The 17,500-nt window shown below is 42.7% G+C and overlaps 1 protein-coding gene and 1 pseudogene across 4 annotated transcripts in view; one reads left to right on the top strand and one right to left on the bottom strand.

The window, feature by feature from the left end:
* The window catches only part of KCNH6 (potassium voltage-gated channel subfamily H member 6), a 556,858-nt gene that overhangs the window by 466,229 nt on the left and 73,129 nt on the right, over positions 1-17,500 (bottom strand). For all 4 annotated transcript variants that reach the window (XM_085874776.1, XM_085874773.1, XM_085874777.1 and 1 more), the window contains exon 2: positions 1,087-1,317. In XM_085874776.1, the coding sequence (XP_085730902.1) occupies positions 1,087-1,243 (157 nt within the window). In that variant the 5' untranslated portion in view covers positions 1,244-1,317. The remainder of the gene's footprint in view (positions 1-1,086; positions 1,318-17,500) is intronic.
* Positions 2,972-4,777, top strand: LOC147030568 (uncharacterized; annotated as a pseudogene).

The raw sequence follows: 17,500 nt of genomic DNA, 5'->3' as shown, positions 1-17,500 counted from the left end.
CCACCAGTCCAATCAGCGGACTTGGCGCCCGTTTTGGCCATTCATGGGGGCGACGAGCACATTTTGCGCACCAAAACTGTCCAGTGAGCGAGAACGGGTCCATGGCAGGCGGCTCCTCCCCTCGGGAGAAGGGGTGAATAAGTTTTCGGGGCATTCTGTCTGGTGGGGAGAACGTCAAGGTCGCGTCGCCTCGTCGCCTTGTCAGCCACGTCGCCTGGTCGCCTTGTCAGCCTCGTCGCCTGGTTGTCTCGTCTGGCCTGTCGGCGTTATGTCTGATCCACTTTCGCACCAGCTGGCATCCATCATTGCATTGTGTTGCGGGTTCGAGTCCCACCGAACCGGATCATTGAAAACCGCACGAGGTGGAGAGGTGCGAGACAGGTTCTCCCCTTTGGCTCACCTTCCCTCCCTCCCGAGCTGAAGGGCCGAATAAAGGCCGCGGCCATTATTTATTTTGGGTGTGTGCGTGTCTGTGGGCCCAGTCTATAAGTAGCAATTGTTTAAGTGCCTTGTACATTATTTGCATTTAATTTCTTATAGTCGGATAACTCCGCTCTTTCTGTGTTCCCTTCCCCACCCCCCACCCCCCCCCCATTATAGATAAACCCCGTTAAATGTTTCAGCTCGTTTCTGTGTTTTCTTTATTGGTTTAGCACGGTGCATGTTGGGAAATTTGGAAGTGGCAAATTGTGCATTTGGACCGACGGACCTCAGTAACCATCCGTTCGGGTTACGCACGGTTCGAGCACGCTAACGACTTGTTCCGCTCGAGCTCCGCCAAGGGTGAATTTCCCCGGTCGTTTGGATGACGTGGGTATTTAGGTAAATTGAAATTGGCAATCGACCCTTTCCCATGTGGTCAACCTATTGGCGATCTTCTGTCCGATAAGGGACCCGTCGGCTCCGGAGTTATCCGGGATGACGACCTATACATTCCGGGTGTTCAGTGGAGCCAATCTACTGCTCCATCTAGCGGTCGTGCTCGCTACCGAAACTCGGCCCCACAACAATATAAGGTAATTAACATGTTGGTGATAGATAATGGGAAAAAGGAACGACATATCAAAAGCAATCAAATATGCTCACCGTCCTTGCGGTAGTACATTACTTCGACACGTCGTTCCTCAGAGCCAAGCAGTGCACGGGCCACCTGTGCCACAGAGTGCCTCCGTGTTTCTGGTCCATGCAGGAAATCGCAAGTGCACGGGCGTTGCATCAGCTCAGCACGGGAAAATCCAACCATGCTGCAGAAGCCGTCATTGCAGTAGATGATTGCACATGTCTCTGCACGTGCATTTGCAATTACAAACTTTCGGTCTGCACACAAACACACATACACCAAAATAATTAATGACTGGTGGACGATGGTGTAACTGTAAATAGAGGATGACTGACTTTGATCCTCACTCAATTATACATTTTATATCCTTACCTAAAAATATGCACTTTCACTGGTAAGCAACAAATACAACACCAATGAATTTTCCACGGAGGCAGCCATGTCTCATCTCTGATTACAGGTTCAAATAAACATCATAGAGGCAGAAAACACATAAATGCCGTCATATGTTTTTCATATGCCAAACATACAAGACAACTGCCTTTGTAAAATTACTGGAAATTTACTAAAAGTTACATTTTCTGCTTCTTCTTTCGCAGCACAAGTTTGTGGGGTAGCATCATCGGCTGAGGGTGCGGCTGTACTGTGCTGTTGCTACAATGCCCTCTGTAGGTGAGAGCAGGGATTTGTAATTTGCTCAGGGTGCCGGAAATAGCTCACCTACTCTTTGTGAAGGGCACCATGGAATCGTTAATGTTCACCAACTAATGCTGGCAGATGGGATGCCCAGTTTAATGGTACATCTGAGGGATGATGCACACACATTGATGAATCACCCTGCCTGTGAAACAACGGGATGACAGTTTATAGCTGTGCGGAGATTCAAACCTCAGTGAGATATCTTGGAGATGAGTGTGTGCACCTCCAAACTATCCTGCCAGCTATCATTTTGTGCTAAATGGTGAATATTTTCCTTCAACAATAAAAAAGTGAAAACGTGACAAATTATTATATGTAATGATTCTCCCTTTGAAATTAACCTTTCATTTTATTTTTACTTATGTTCATGGATCTTGCCAAAAAGAACAAATCTTACATGCAATGCATTTTTATTTCATACGCATTATGTTTACAAAACGTCGTGTCTCAAAAGAGTTTCTCGTACAGGTTTGAGAGATGGACAGAGTAATGCTCCAGTTTATGGATTTAGGAAGACATTTAAAATTAAGGTTGAATTAAGCTTGTTTATATTTAATCTATTCTGTCTGTATTTTAATTCCATCTGCTTCAAAACATTTCGATTACATGGACAAAACAGAAGGAAACGAATTAATTAATAAACATAAACTCTAAACTCTTCTGTTGTACAAGATTCAGACCACTAGAATAACTCAAAAATGCTAAATGCAGCCCCAATGTCAACCACTTTCATGTCAAACCAACTTTAGTACAATGTAAAAAATGCATGAAGTGCATATGAGATGAAAAGCTATCAATAGTGGAGCCAGAAGGGTTAGCTGTCAGTGGCACAGTCAGACTGTGCCGCTGTCATTGCCGTTGTGCAGCCGTCGGTGGTGAAGCTGTCACAGCACTCACTCATCTCTTTCACGAGGGTGAAAAGATGTTCTTTTCCAATGTAGTTCGAAAACAATATCATATTTTCATCCCAATGAAATGCCTGGTGTTGGCGCAGTGGTTAGGGCAGCGGCTTGGGATCCAAAAGGTCCTGAGTTCAAGCCCCGTTGGGCCACTGAATTAATACACCAGGGGGTTGACTCAGCCTGTCATCCTTCCGAGGTCGGCGAAATGAGTACCAGTATACTGGGCCGGTGTATACCCCGGTTAAAATAGGTGCACCATATCCCTGTGTCGTAAGAGGTGACCAGGGTTGCGTCAGGAAGGGCATCCGGCGTAAAACATGTGCCAAATCACTATGCAGATCATATGGATGATCCGCTGTGGCGACCCCGAACGGGAGCAGCCGAAAGAAGAAGAAGAGAGATTTTCATCCCAATGAAATGTTATCCTTTGAACAACACACAAAGTGGGGTTGAAGGATAGCTTAGAGGTATCTGCACTCTACTTTGAGTTAACTCGCATGGATTTCAATCTCAACCCAGTTACAAACTGTCACTCTGGAGTTTAAAAGAGAAGGCGATGCCTCATTACGCATGCGGTCCATCAGAAGGATGTTAACCGTCTTCCAGCAGTTGTCACTGGTTGACATTAAAGATCAACGGTGTCTTTTGCGGAGAGTAGCGCATTATCACCGGCACCCTGAATAAGCTACAAATTCCTGGCATAGTCGAATGCCGAAGATGGCAAGCCGGTTCCAGAAAGAGTTGGGCCAGAATCGTTAACACCGGCCAGTCCAACAACGTTGGAATAATTGCGGACATTAAGGAAGAAGGAACGATGCACGAAGTGGAAGCAAGTTGTGCTGTTTCATGCAAGGGTCCCTTTAATGTAAAGCAATTCCTGCGGCTCGATCTGGATTGCGTTGACCTTGCGAGACCGGGAATGCTGCTTCGGTTATGGAATAAAGCCAGTTATCTTGCATGGTGTCAGAAGTTAACCGGACTTGTTGCTTTTTGAACAAACGACCATCCACAAGTACGGTATGGTGTTTCCAAACTTTGAATACCTGACTATCGATTGGGATGTTGCGGATTTATTTGGAGAATTCACTCGGTTTTGAGACCACGTTCAGTTCATGTTCGCGGGCCCGTTATTGGAGCTAAACCCAAAGCAAAAAGCCGGATGGCTGGGCACGTGGATTGGTGCTCATGGCCGTGAGGTTTATAAAATGTTCACATGGGAGGAGACTAAGAAAGATGATCCCGACAAGGTACTCGATCATTTTGAAATGTATGTGCGACCGAGAAAGAAAAAGTGGATTGCCCGGCACCGGTTCAAGCAGCGAAAACAAAAGAGTGAGGAGACCTTTGATGACTTTGTAAAGGACCTGAAGATTATTCTCATGGACTGCGAGTATGCCGATCCCAGGGACATTTTAATCGATGTGATCAATGATGGCATTTTTAATCCAGTGTGCAGAAAAGGTTACTGGATCAAGGTGAAGGAGTGTCACGAGCAAAAGCTCTGGAAATTGGACAACAGTTTGAGTTGTCTCACAAGCAAATCCGCATCGGGTGGAATGAAGATCACTACAAACTTGGGGTGTCAGCTATCACAGCTCAGAGCAAATCACATCCCAAGCATTGTGCCTCGTCATTGCAGCTGCAAGCATTTAAAGCATGCAGTAGACATGGCAAGGGTGAGCGGCATTTGTGGAACCAAGGGAAATGTCCTGCAGTAGGCGCCGCCTGTTCCTATTGCAAATGCCCGAACCATTGGATGTTGGTCTGCCATAGGCAACAGCGACTGGGCAAAACACTCCTCATCGATGCTAGAGAAAACAAGGAACAACTACCTGAAGGCAATTCAGGGGTTCTTCAAATATACAAGGTTGACAACATCAGCACTCTGGCAGATGACAAATGGTCCCTGATTGTTAGAGTCAGTGGCATTGCAAACATTACCTTCTGTATTGATACAGGGGCAAGGTGCAATATACTTACAATGAGGGATTTTCAAAGACTACCCGTTAACACTGAACTTTACAAGTCTAAAAGAACCCTGAGAACTTACTCCAACCACATCATTCGGCCAGTTGCTTCCACGGATCTTTCCCTGGAATTTGAGGGGGGTCCGTAATGCTGGTCAATCTGGATCAGGAGAACGTGATATCGGGGGAGACCGCTGAAAACCTTGGCCTCATTGCTCGACTGAGATCCCTGGCGGGGGTTCAGTCAGTGGATGATGAATCGGCTCCCCCAGAGTTACGAGACTTTCCTGATATCATCGGCATGTCAGGTACCCTACTAGGGGTCTACCGAATCAAAATACACCCAACAGCCAATGGGGTTGTACATGCTGCACGTCGGCAACCCACTGCGCTAATACCGAGGATCATCGAGGAATTGAACAAGATGGTAGATAACGGCTTCATAACTCCAGTGGAGGAGCCAACTGAGTGGGTCAGCTCAATGGTAGCTGCAGTTCGCAATGGCAAGCTAAGAATATGTTTGGATCGTAGAGATCTCAACAAGGCCATTAAACGTGAGCGTTATCCCATGAAGACGGTTGAAAAGGTGGTCTCCAACATATCAAAAGCCAACTTATTCTCAGTATTGGATGCAAAGAGTGGGTTTCTACAGATTCTCCTGGATGAGGAGTCATCAAAACTGATGACCTTCAATACACCTATGGGTCGTTTTCATTGGCTGAGGCGACCATTTGGATTGAAATGTACCCCAGAAATATTTCAGCGTATCATGGATCAAATGTTGGATGGCATTATTGCAGCCACAGCAATCATGGACGATATTCTGATTGCAGGACGAGATCGAGATCAGCACACCAGCATTTTAAAGCAAGTCATGGAGAGGGCTCCATCATACAACCTCATATTGAACATGCAAAAATGCAACGTTCGCCACAAGGAGGTTCAGTATGTCAAGCATCCACTTACTGCAGATTGACTCAAGCCTGACCCCTTAATAATTAAAGGTCTCCATAATATGCCAATGCCATGGAATAAAGAGGACATGCAGCAATTCCTTGGATTTGTTGCATACCTGGCAAAATTTATTCCTCAAATGAGTGAAGTCAATGCAGCACTTCGAGCTTTGCTGAGAGCTGATAGTATTCTTGACTGGCAACCTGCACAGGACCAAGCTTTCCATAAACTATTACATCTCTGCTGTCAGCAGCCTGTACTGAGATACTATGACATGAAGGCACCAGTGGAGATCCATGCAGATGCAAGTCAAAGCGGTCTCGGTGGTGTCTTAATACAGGAGGGGAAGCCGGTTGCACACACTTCGTGATCTATCTCGGAGGTGGAACAACGGTATGCTCAGATTGAAAAAGAAATGCTTGTAATCCTCCATGCCTGTATGAAATTCCACTGCTACATATTTGGCAAGACAGTGACGGTATTTACAGATCACAAGCCACTTCAAGATATTTTCAAAAAACCTCTTCTGTCTGCTCCCATGTGTCAGCAGAGGATGCTGTTACGTCTGCAGTGGTATGATCTTGAGGGAGTGTATAAAAGAGGCAAAGACATGCAGCTACCAGATACACGATCTTGTGCTTATCAGACTCACCAGTTGTCGGGACAAGAAGTCAATCTGGAGCAGGTTTCCATGTTCGACTTCTTCTCCATCACCAAGGAGAGGTACGTCAAGATGTCAGAACAGACTGGACAAGAGTTACAACTTCTGTGGACGTGATCCACACTGGATGGCCCAACTATCGAAACGCAAGGTATGCTTATAGTAGTGCCTCCCAGTCTCCGTCAGCACATGTTCTTCATACCCAGCTCTCACCTTGGTAATGTAAAGTGCAAACAGCGTGCTTGGGAAATATTCTATTGGCCAAAAATGAACCAACAGATCGAAGAGGCAGTGAAAAACTGCACTGCATGTGCAGATTACCAAAATAAGGTTCCTCCAGAACTGCTCATACAGACACAGATTTCAGATTTACCATTCAACCAGGTCGCCGTGGACCTATTCGAGTTCGAGTCAAAACAATACATTTTGGTTATCGATTATTATTCGAAATTTATTGAGGTATGTGGGCTCAAGGATATGAGAATCCGCACAACAATTGATCATCTAAAAGCCATCTTTAGTACACATGGTATATTTGAGGGTCTTCGGAGCGACAATGCATCCTTGTTGGTGTCCAAATAATTCAAATCGTTCTGTTTTGATGACAGAATTAACCAAACTACTTCCAGCCCTCGATTTACTCGTGCAAATGGTGAAGCTGAAAGAGCAGTGCAAACTGTAAAAAAAAATTGTGGAAGAAAGTGGAGGACAAACATCTAGCTTTGTTAGGCTATCGCACCACTCCCCGAGACGGACTACACTTGTCTCCTGCACAGTTGTTGATGGGTAGAAGACCACGTAACAAGCTGCCTGCAAAGTGCAGCTTACTTGTACCAAAACCCGACAGCTTTCATGAGGTTAAATGGCATTTTGACATGGAAAAGACCAAGCAAAAGCATGAGAGCAACTACCTTTTCAGGGTCGGCAATCCGTATGGAACCACTTCCTGGCACTAGCAAATGGATTCCTGGTGAAATCGTACAAAAACACGAGTTCCCAAGGTCCTCGGTGCTCCAAGCAGGAAACCGTTTGTTCGGCAGGAATCGCCAACATCTCCGATCTTCAAACAAGCTGGCCAACCACATTGGCTATGTATACGAGCCAGAAATTGGGAAACTCAGACGATTATGAACACAATGATACTTCCTCCCCTTCTTGTACCAGCAATAGTGATCACTGCAATGTTTCTCCTTTGCGCCCTTCCCCCTTCTAATACACCTCTTTTGCCCCCCACTGTCGTGCTGCTGGATGAACAGCTCCATGAGCCTGTTCCTTCTACTATTCGCTTAGGCCATGTTGTAAAATGGCCGGAAAACTGAATCTTTGACTTGTTTGATTTTGTGTGTGGGTGGGTTGCTATGTGTGGGTTTATTATTATTATTGTTATTATTATGACTACTATGTGTGTTCACATAAATTGTTCATTTGTTGATTGGAAGTGAAATCCAATCTTTCAATTGATTTTCATTTATTTATTTTCATTCTGAAGGAGAGGATATGTTATGTAAATCAGTTCCTGCGGCTCCATCTGGATCGCGTTGATCTCGTAAGACCGGGAATGCTGCTTCGGTTTTGGAATAAAGCCAGTCACAAAATAATCAACACATGAAAAATAGCAAGTCAAAAACCGAATTCATTCCCATTCTCATCTGTTACTCCATTGTGAAAGTTCCCCTTACTACATACTGCAATCCAAGTTGCTTCAAGCACTTACCAAGGCTTATCGGTGCCACATACGAGGTGTGTTCAAAAAGTATCCAACCTTAATTTTTCGTGCGTAAACAAATGAAGCTAGGGAGGTGTGGTTTGGTGCACGTATGTAGGTGATCCTAATCCGTATGCGTGAATATTTTCCCACCTGCAGAAGCTGTCAGTCGCCGACAGACCGCCGATGAGTTAGGAAGTGTAAGTGAGCGCCGTCGGATTTTCGTTTTGGACAAAATGACGGAAAAACTTGAACAACGCTACTGCATCAAATTTTGTGTAAAGCTTGACGATTCCCAAGTGGAAACGATCCGCAAGATTCAACAGGCCTTCGTGAACGAAGCAATGGGCACCACACAGATAAAAGAATGGTACAACAGCTTCAAAGATGGTCGCACATCAGTGGAAAGTGAAGCACGTTCTGGAAGGCCCTCAACATCCCGAAATGAGATCGTCATTGACCAAGTGAGGACCCTGCTGATGCGGGATCGTCGAATCACGATCAGAGAACTTGCAGACGAGGTGGGCGTCAGCATTGGATCCGTTCATTCCATTGTGACTGAGGATTTGGGCTCAAGGAGAATCTCAGCGAAGTTCGTGCCAAAGCTGCTAACGATCGAGCAGAAGCAAATCCGTTTGGAGATCGCACAGGACATGCTGGAGAGTGTGAACAGCGATCCCAACTTCTTCAACACAGTGATCACTGGCGATGAGACCACAGTGATCAGTCATTCTGTCAAAAAAGGAAAATCCGACGGCGCTCACTTCCACTTCCTCACTCATCGGCGGTCTGTCGGTGACTGACAGCTTCTGCAGGCGGGAAAATATTCACGCATACGGATTAGGATCGCCTACATACGTGCACCAAACCACGCCTCCCTGGCTTCATTTGTTTACGCACGAAAAATTAAGGTTGGATACTTTTTGAACACACCTCGTATATTGAATTGATGTGATATGCCATATCATCATCTGTTAGGTAACATAGCAGGACTGTGACAGCATTGTGAGGAGTGCATTCAACCAGCTGAGATTCTGTTGAGAATTTTCACTGTATGTTTGTGCTCTGCAACAAATTCAACAACTTGCCAACATTAGGTGGTTGGCATGAGGTATAGAGGATAACCTTTTAAATTGCATTACATACACAAATGTATGGGTAATCTGAGCAAAGAAGGTGGGGGCTCCAATTGCCCTCTTCAGGTATAATGCACTGATGTCCCAGACACTGGATCTCATGCTTACATTGTGCCCCATGTGTGGAACACGAGCATTTATCTGACATTGTCATTTGATGCCATCACATAAACACACGTTACAATGCCACTAATAAACGGTGAAAATGTTTGGAAACATGTACATCGTCACATTCATTGCAAGCAAGGACACAATGAATTTTCACAATACAAGAATACTTGAAATAATTAGCTCCTCACATTATTTCATAAATCGAATCCACGAAACCAATGAAATAACAAAATAATGCGTTTGAAGTCAGAATGTAATTTACATAAGAACTAGCGACCTCGTGAGCCCCATGCCCACTTTTTGTTGTGTTGTTTGAAGCTCTAATATATTAATTTTGATGTTCTAAGAACAGGAAACAGGTACAAGTGCAGTCAGGATGTGTTGACATCACATGCCAGGAGCCAATCATATTGCATCTAGCTTCACACAACCAATCAGCAGCATCTCACAGCTTGTCACTGGGCTATGTGAAGCAGAGTTCACACTTGTTTTGTCTGGGCATTTATGGATGTGAATAATAAAAAAATGTTTTTGTCCAAATATATTTTTCCTTGACACTGCAGTCTGCACTGCCTGGGTCCTTGGTGATTCATATGGTACCATTTTCAACTTCATGCAACCAGTGGTTTGGGGCAGAGGCAAAAATGACACAAAGACACTGGATCTCATTATACAGATGACAATGTCTGTACTTCCCCCACTGTTGTCATCCCCATTCATCTGACATCTACATTTAAGTTCATAAACTTCTTCTTCTTCTCCTTCTCTTCCCTTTATAAGGGGTGGGGTCCAATGGTACTGCACTTCTGCCCTCCCTTGACCACGATATTCCTCCACTTCCCTCCGTCCTCAGCCAACTCCCTCCACCTTATTGATATTCCTCCTTACACAATTGTCGCATCTCATCTGTGGTCTACCTCTTTTCCTCCTGCCTTGTTCCCTCAACCAATAAATGCCCAGACAAACCAGCAGACTCAAGTGGTGTAATGGTTAGATTTTAGACTGTCTGCTCCAAGTCTGGGAAGTCGGCAGTTCAAATCCCAGCCAAATCACACCAAAGACTTTTAAAATGGTACGTGCTGCTTCCACGCTTAATGTTCAGCATTTAAAAGAATAGAGCACGGACAAACAACCATAGGTTGGCATTGATGGGGAGAAGTAAATTTGGGGAAATGCCCTGCTGAGTTTGGTGAGAAAAGCTGAGGAAATGCCCTGCTGAGTATGGTGAGAAAAATTGTTGTGACATCGTTATTACCAAGAGTATCCCGGGAAGTAATGGTACTTCCCCCAAATTCAGTAGCTGTGCTTGCCTTTTGTAATAGTCCTATGTTGTGTCTCATATGCACCTCCATGTGTGTGAGATGTGCGAGTCGCAGCTCCTTTACGAGCCTTAGATCTTGTAGAAAAAAATAAAATTAATAAATAAACCTATCCACTCTCTTTGCCCTTATCTCTTCCCCCATCTGCAACACACAACCAACCCACTTCAGCCGGAATTTTAACAATCTTCCCATCAAGCTTACTTCTATACATCCTCTTTGCTCCCCCCAATCCTCCTGACCAAATTGTTCTCGCTGACCTGCAGCCTCTATTGTCTCTCTGACAGTGCCACCATCTCCACTCAGTAAAGGGAGGTCTGTGTTACACAAGACACCAAAACCCTTCATGTCCTTAATCTCCTCATCCAGCTGTCACGAGACAACTGTTAGATTTCATTAATGTGGTGATGATGTAGCACAGGTTTGATTAGCCAAATGGCCACCTCCTGCGTCCAAGTTCCTTGTGTATCTATTTAATACATCAGACGATGCTTTAACCCCCAGAGAAATGCTTTCAGATGTCCCAGGTGCTTTATAATTGGCAATTTTGGTGGACATATATCCTGCCTATGCATGCTTTGTTTGGACATTTATCGATATAAATTTTTTTAAAAATTGTGCAACTCAAATTATTTTGGAACCTCCACCTTTTTTTGATCGTTGACGATAAATATGGAACCATTTCCAACTTTATACAACCAGTGTTTTGGGAGGAAATACAAAACTGACACACAGATATTGGATCTTATTATTTCGATAAAGGCAAAAATTAAGAAAACTGAAACCAAAACCATGTAAACACATTGTTATGGACCAGTATTTTCATGTAATTGTACTTTGGTGACGTTTGTTTTGGCTGTTGAATGTCCTGTTGGGTCGCAATGACACCAGCCAAGGCTGGAGTGGGGCTCAGCAATGACAACAACATGGGATAAGAGACACGACAGCAGCTGCAATGGCCTTGCCAACGATACCACCTTGACATGTAAGAGGCACTGACTGTTTGCAAAATATAAATAAAACACTGACAGTTTGAGTCAACAGCAGAGAGGAAAAATGTATAAAGAGAAGGCACAGAGGAGACAAAGGAGAAAAAAAGCACATTCTCCTGAGATGTTCGCTGTTCACCTGGGGAAAATCATTTTAAAACCGACTCACCCAGTAAAGAACGAATCAGGGGTCTTCTGTATGTGAACCTGGGATGGTTCAGTAACCCCATTTCCTGACTATGAAGAACCAACTTCACCCCACTGTGTGTTGGTTGGTGGAGATTCAGCTCCACTTATATCATACCCGGTGGCATGTCATATTTGCTACTACTCCATCTCCTCGTCGAATATACCTGTCAGACTTTGCACGACTGTCTCGGAGACGACTTAAAAGTAGGCATATCCTTGCTGGCATTGTCGAGAAGGCAACTCACCAATTTCTCCACTCTCTCCTCATCTGTAAGTAACCATTGTCCTTCACAGCATGAAGTCCTGATTTCAGCGTCTCTCGCACAACTTGACCTGGGGACTAGGGTTCTCCTGCAGACTTCGGTGATAAAAAGCTTTCATCCTCGAAGGACTTTTGAGACGCAACTGGATTGATGGCTTCATCCTGTGTGCACCCTCTGGACAAGATCCTTTCGAACGTGCTCACTGCTGAACCTTCACCCAATTATAACCTTCTGGAGTTTATGTTACAAAATGTTTGCTTGAGAGTCCTGAGTTACATTATAGCTGCATTGATATCTGTGATGTTTGTATGTGTTTAATTTGGGGATTCTTATGAAGGTCATTAAGGGTTGCTTTTAATCAGTATTTATGGTTTTAAGATGGTCGGGATTCATAAATATTCTTTACAAAGTTATCCGTCTCTTTGGCGTATGTGGGTTTCAGTCGTATTACAACACAAAAGGCACTGTAGCGTCTTTATTTCCTTTCTGCCGTGACATCCTAGGGGTTACCGATGCACTCACTAAAGTGCCGAGAGGAGGACACGAAACACAACATGGAATTGGATAAATTTTATCCACAGTGGTGAAAGAAACAATATAAGCAGAGGAATGTATTCCAAATTTGAATGTGAAACCAACACGAGTTGAAAAAGAAGAACATCGTGTGAAATTACAATGTAGATGGCAAATGGATCATGACAAATATCTTCAATACAATGGAATGCATATAATTTGGAGGATCAATGCAAGGAAATACTGCACAAACAGAATATTGTGTGATGAGACGGAACCAAGATTGGCAATGGCAGAAAAATAGTTAAACTGAGACAATTTTTTTTAACAAAAATCCATTGCATTTCAATGTTCTCTCCTGTCAGGGAAGCGACTGACTCCCTTGGGCACAATTCTCCAGGAAAAGACATCAAGTTTGGTTTGGAGTGGAGGCTAGAATGCTGACATCATCCCAAAGAGGACCACGGCCCATGCCTGGGGCATTTCTTACGATGGCAGATGGTTCTGAATGGCGAAGTCAAAAGGCATGCTTATGCTCTTTGATCCAGACACCCAGACATCTTCCCATCTCCCCATTGTACATCCCCACACACGTGATGGACTCCACCACACAGACACATTCATCCTGTTGTGCTGAAGAAGGCATTTCAGATGCATCTGTTTTTTCTTTGCACAGTTTGCCCGAAATATTGCATAAATGGTGTGTATATATATATATATATATATATATATATATATATATATATATATATATATATATATATATATATATATATATATATATACACATACACACACATCCAAATATGTATATACATATATTATATATATATATATATATATATATATATATATATATATATATATATATATATATATCACAAAAAAGGTTGGAGAACAAGGCCATCCGAAAAATTTGGGTTTTACCAAGGGTGACACTCTCAAAATCTGGACTTCGAATTCACCTGGCTTGTGAGTGGTCAATCCACTAATTAACCATTGGATGATCAATACGATACAGGTATACCTAATATCATGTGTAAACCAATACGTTTTGTGTCAATGGTCCTCTGTGGGTTATACAAACGATATGCAGGGGCTGCAAACCTCTTCTGTCTTTACTAATTTTCTAACTTCTTTGCGATTCAACTTGTATTTATACCTTTGCTTCTTTTTATCTTTGGCAGTATAGGATGACATTGTGGGGTTTTTTTTTTTGGTACTACACTTGCATTCATGGTATCCTTCAGCTCTAAGCAAGGGCTGTTTGCACGAATTAACTGTTTTGCTTTTGTGGCGATGCCATTATGTTGAAAACAGAACTGCCCAGGATCTTTGCTTATATACCATTGTGGAAACCCATAATGACTTTTTTATGCACTTGTTATCCTTGGTCTATAGCAGTGTTTCTCAACCGGGGTTCCCCAGACCCCTCGGGTTCCACGAGAAACAGTAATAAATAGGCGAATGTATTTTTGAGTCGTTTTTGTTTGATTTAATATTTGTAATTTTACTATGCACGTACTGCATATTGTTGGAAACTCCTTGGTTATTAAAATAGAGGCTTCAACATCTTATAATATTTACAATTATAACAACTATAGGGAGTGTATTTGACGATGTCTATATGGCGCCAGTGTGAAACCACCCTCACTGGTTAATGGACGTCCTGAACGCGGCGGATTCGTGTATCATTGAGTGACTGATATATTATTTTTACCATATATATCAAAAAAATATATATATTTACCATGTGAACTCCGATAAAAATAAAAAGAGCTAGATATTAATTATGGTATATAATAATTTTTAGGCAGGGGTTCCCTGAGACATGAAAACTATTTAAAGGGTTCCACAAGGGTAAAAAGGTTGAGAAATGCTGGTCTATAGTAATACTTTTACAAGCCTTAAACAAGGTAGGTAATAAAATTATTTGTGCTCTCGTTGATGTGCAACTTCAGTAATAATACAAAGCAACCAAGTTGTGGTAATGAGGAGAGTTTGACAAAATAATTTTTTCAGAAAGTTTCGACATTGCACCAATTATCACACACTACTACTTTTTGTATCACAGCTGGCCAACTTGCAAAATTGCCAAATGTGTGTGTTTGGGGAAGTACCCAATGCTGTAGAGGTTTTTGCAGTGAATTTTGGTGATCAATAAGCAAAATCTCTTCACTGAAATTAGTTACGGGAGAAGTCCTTCAAATTAACAGCATCTGTGTTCAAGTAACGAGAAGAGTCCAAAAGGTTCTCCTTGCAAAATTGACAAGATGCAATTGTCCAAGACATGCCCATATAATGTTATTCAATTTGTTCGTCAAACAGTCGATAGATACCAGTAAAACAGCCGTTTTCAAAATGCTCCTTCAGCCACATCTCAATTGCTTCAGCCAGTTCCTCATTGTTTGCTAATCAGCAGCCATTCAGGTCGGACTTCAAATGCCAAAACAGATAATCACTGGGGGCCAGATCTGAACTTCAAAGGGAATGATCCACCTGCTGTGCAAAACCACAGCAATACATGACAGTCTCTGCAACACAGACCTTGTGCCCAGGTGCACTGTCATAAAGAAGTACATCCTTGAGCAAAATGCCTCTGTGTTTGTCTTTGAGTGCCTGCCACAATTCCTTTTTGCATGTGGCAAGTTATGATATTCACCATGATTATGGTTTTGTGAGGAATAAAGTCAATTAGCAGGATTCCATTGGCAAGTCAGAAAATCGACCTGGCAATTATCTTTCCAGCTGAGGGTTGAGTACGAAATGTATTGGGTGGTGGCGGTGATCCTTGAGGTTCCATTGCGTGGATTCTAATTTGGTTTCATGATCCCAATGGTGAGGCCACATTTTGTCTCGAGTTACCACCAGATGAGCGATAAAATCTGCTGCATCTGCAAAGAACAGTTTGAGAAGCTCATAACATAATGCCAGTCATTGCTGATGATTGTGAACGATTGTGGAAATGTTGTTTTGAGAAGTTCCAACTATTGGTGATATTTTGGCGACCTTGATCCTCGGCCTATTACTGCCTCGACACGAGCAACAGTTTTTGGGTCGGTCACATCTGCCAACCATTCCAACCAAACCTGTCGTTATCTTCAAAGAACCCATGTCCAGTTAAAGACAGCTGCCTCTTTGGCTTTTGTAAGCCATGACATGCACTGCCAAACATTTGTGGCTTTCTTTGGAGTTGGAAGCTTCTTTACATGCATGTTTCATGACACCGAAATGCGACATTTTGGGAAGAGCCATAATTTACCTCCGCCACCGAAGGTGAAGGAGGTTATGTTTTCACCCCCTTTCTGTCTGTTTGTTTGTGTACAGGATGTCTCAAAAAGTTGTGGACGGATCTGGATATAATTTTGAGGCAGGTTGGGTGTATTACAAGGACAAACTGGTAATATTTTGGTGAAGATCCGGATCCGGATCCACCAACGAGAATTTTTTCAAGCGATTCTTCACCATTGAGAGATTGGGCCAAATATGATATTTAGCACGATAGCTCAAAAAGCTGTGGACGGATTCGGATGAAACTTGGTGGACACGTTATGTGTGTGACAACGAAGAATTGATTCGATTTTGGTGAACGGATCTGGATACGAGAATTATTTGATTTTTTAAGTGATTCTTCACCATTGAGAGAAATAGCCAAAAACGATATAGTACTGTACAGCATGATACTTCAACAACGTAATGTGCCCAGATATGTTCTCGTGGATCAGGCATTGTGTGGCGGAGGTATGTGCTCCACCGAGGGCCCTTCTAGTAGCATCATGTGGCAAACTTCTAGGTTACACTCCAAAATAACAAATACTGTCAATGTCAGAGTAATGAAACAAATGGCATAAAACAAGGAAGGATGAAAGTATATTATAGGCAAAAACCCATTTGCGACTGGGTGCGAATTTATTCATTTAGTATCCAGTCTATGGCTGTTGGTTGCAGAATTGCTCAGAGTGCGCTGAAGCGGTGCCACCTGTAGGTCAGGGCATGAGGAATTTGGAATTTGTTCATGGTATGGGTGATATCTCACCTACTCTTCGGGAAGGACTGTGGGGTCTTTAACGTCCAACATAATATGAGCAAACGAGATGCCTCGTTCAATGTCCCTCCGAGGGGCGGCATACACATTGATGAATCAACCAGCCTGTGAAATACCAAGATGAGAGTTTATAGCTGGGCCAAAATTCAAACCCAGGCAAGATAGCTTAGAGGCAAGTGTGCACACCTCTCGGCCATCCTGGGTGCCAATGAATACCCCATCACTAAAGCGTATTTTGAACTCTCAAAAATATATGTTTACCCATTTCCAATTTGTATGTCTAATAAGGAACGATGATTTGGTATTTAAGCATTTCATTTCTTTGTGTGAAGAAAAAGGCACAAATTTATCCAAAATATATCTCATCATAGCTTAACAATAAAGATCTATTGTGAGGCCATCATTGGCCCAAAGTGAAAACATCTCGTCGAGAGGAAAGTGGAACTATGAGGATGTTTTGCATTTTTAAAAGTGACATTGCAACAAGTTTCTCACGGGTCTGCAAGCTGAAACAGAAGATTATTTGTTTCTCTTTGTCCACTGAACAAATTTTCCATAAAACAGATTTTAATTGATTGAATTATAATTAATGCATCCATGATTGAATATTATTTGGCTAATGTCTGCTTTGGCGAGCTGAAATTAATCGTGCCAGAAGACAAAACGAGCATCCAACAAAGGCTACAAAGCCCACCAATCTCGACATGAGGATTACCAAATGGAGACATTGATACTTATTCCGAGAACGACACATAGTCATTTGAGAGGATGAGATTGAAAGTTCCCCCTGAAGGGGGGGGGGGGGTACTTTTATACTTTGGGTCATACACACACATGGCACGTTCATTATTTCTTATGAAGGAGATGTGGTTATATAAACACACACACACAGACATATATATGTATATATATATATATATATATATATATATATATATATATATATATATATATATATATATATATATATATATATATATACATATA

The sequence above is a fragment of the Eptatretus burgeri genome, chromosome 3 (assembly GCF_056783735.1).
Source record: "Eptatretus burgeri isolate ZD-2024b chromosome 3, Ebu_testis_v1, whole genome shotgun sequence".
NCBI lineage: Eukaryota > Metazoa > Chordata > Myxini > Myxiniformes > Myxinidae > Eptatretus > Eptatretus burgeri.
The sequence above is the reverse complement of the archived record's forward strand: the minus strand, read 5'-3'. Positions and strand labels throughout refer to the sequence as shown.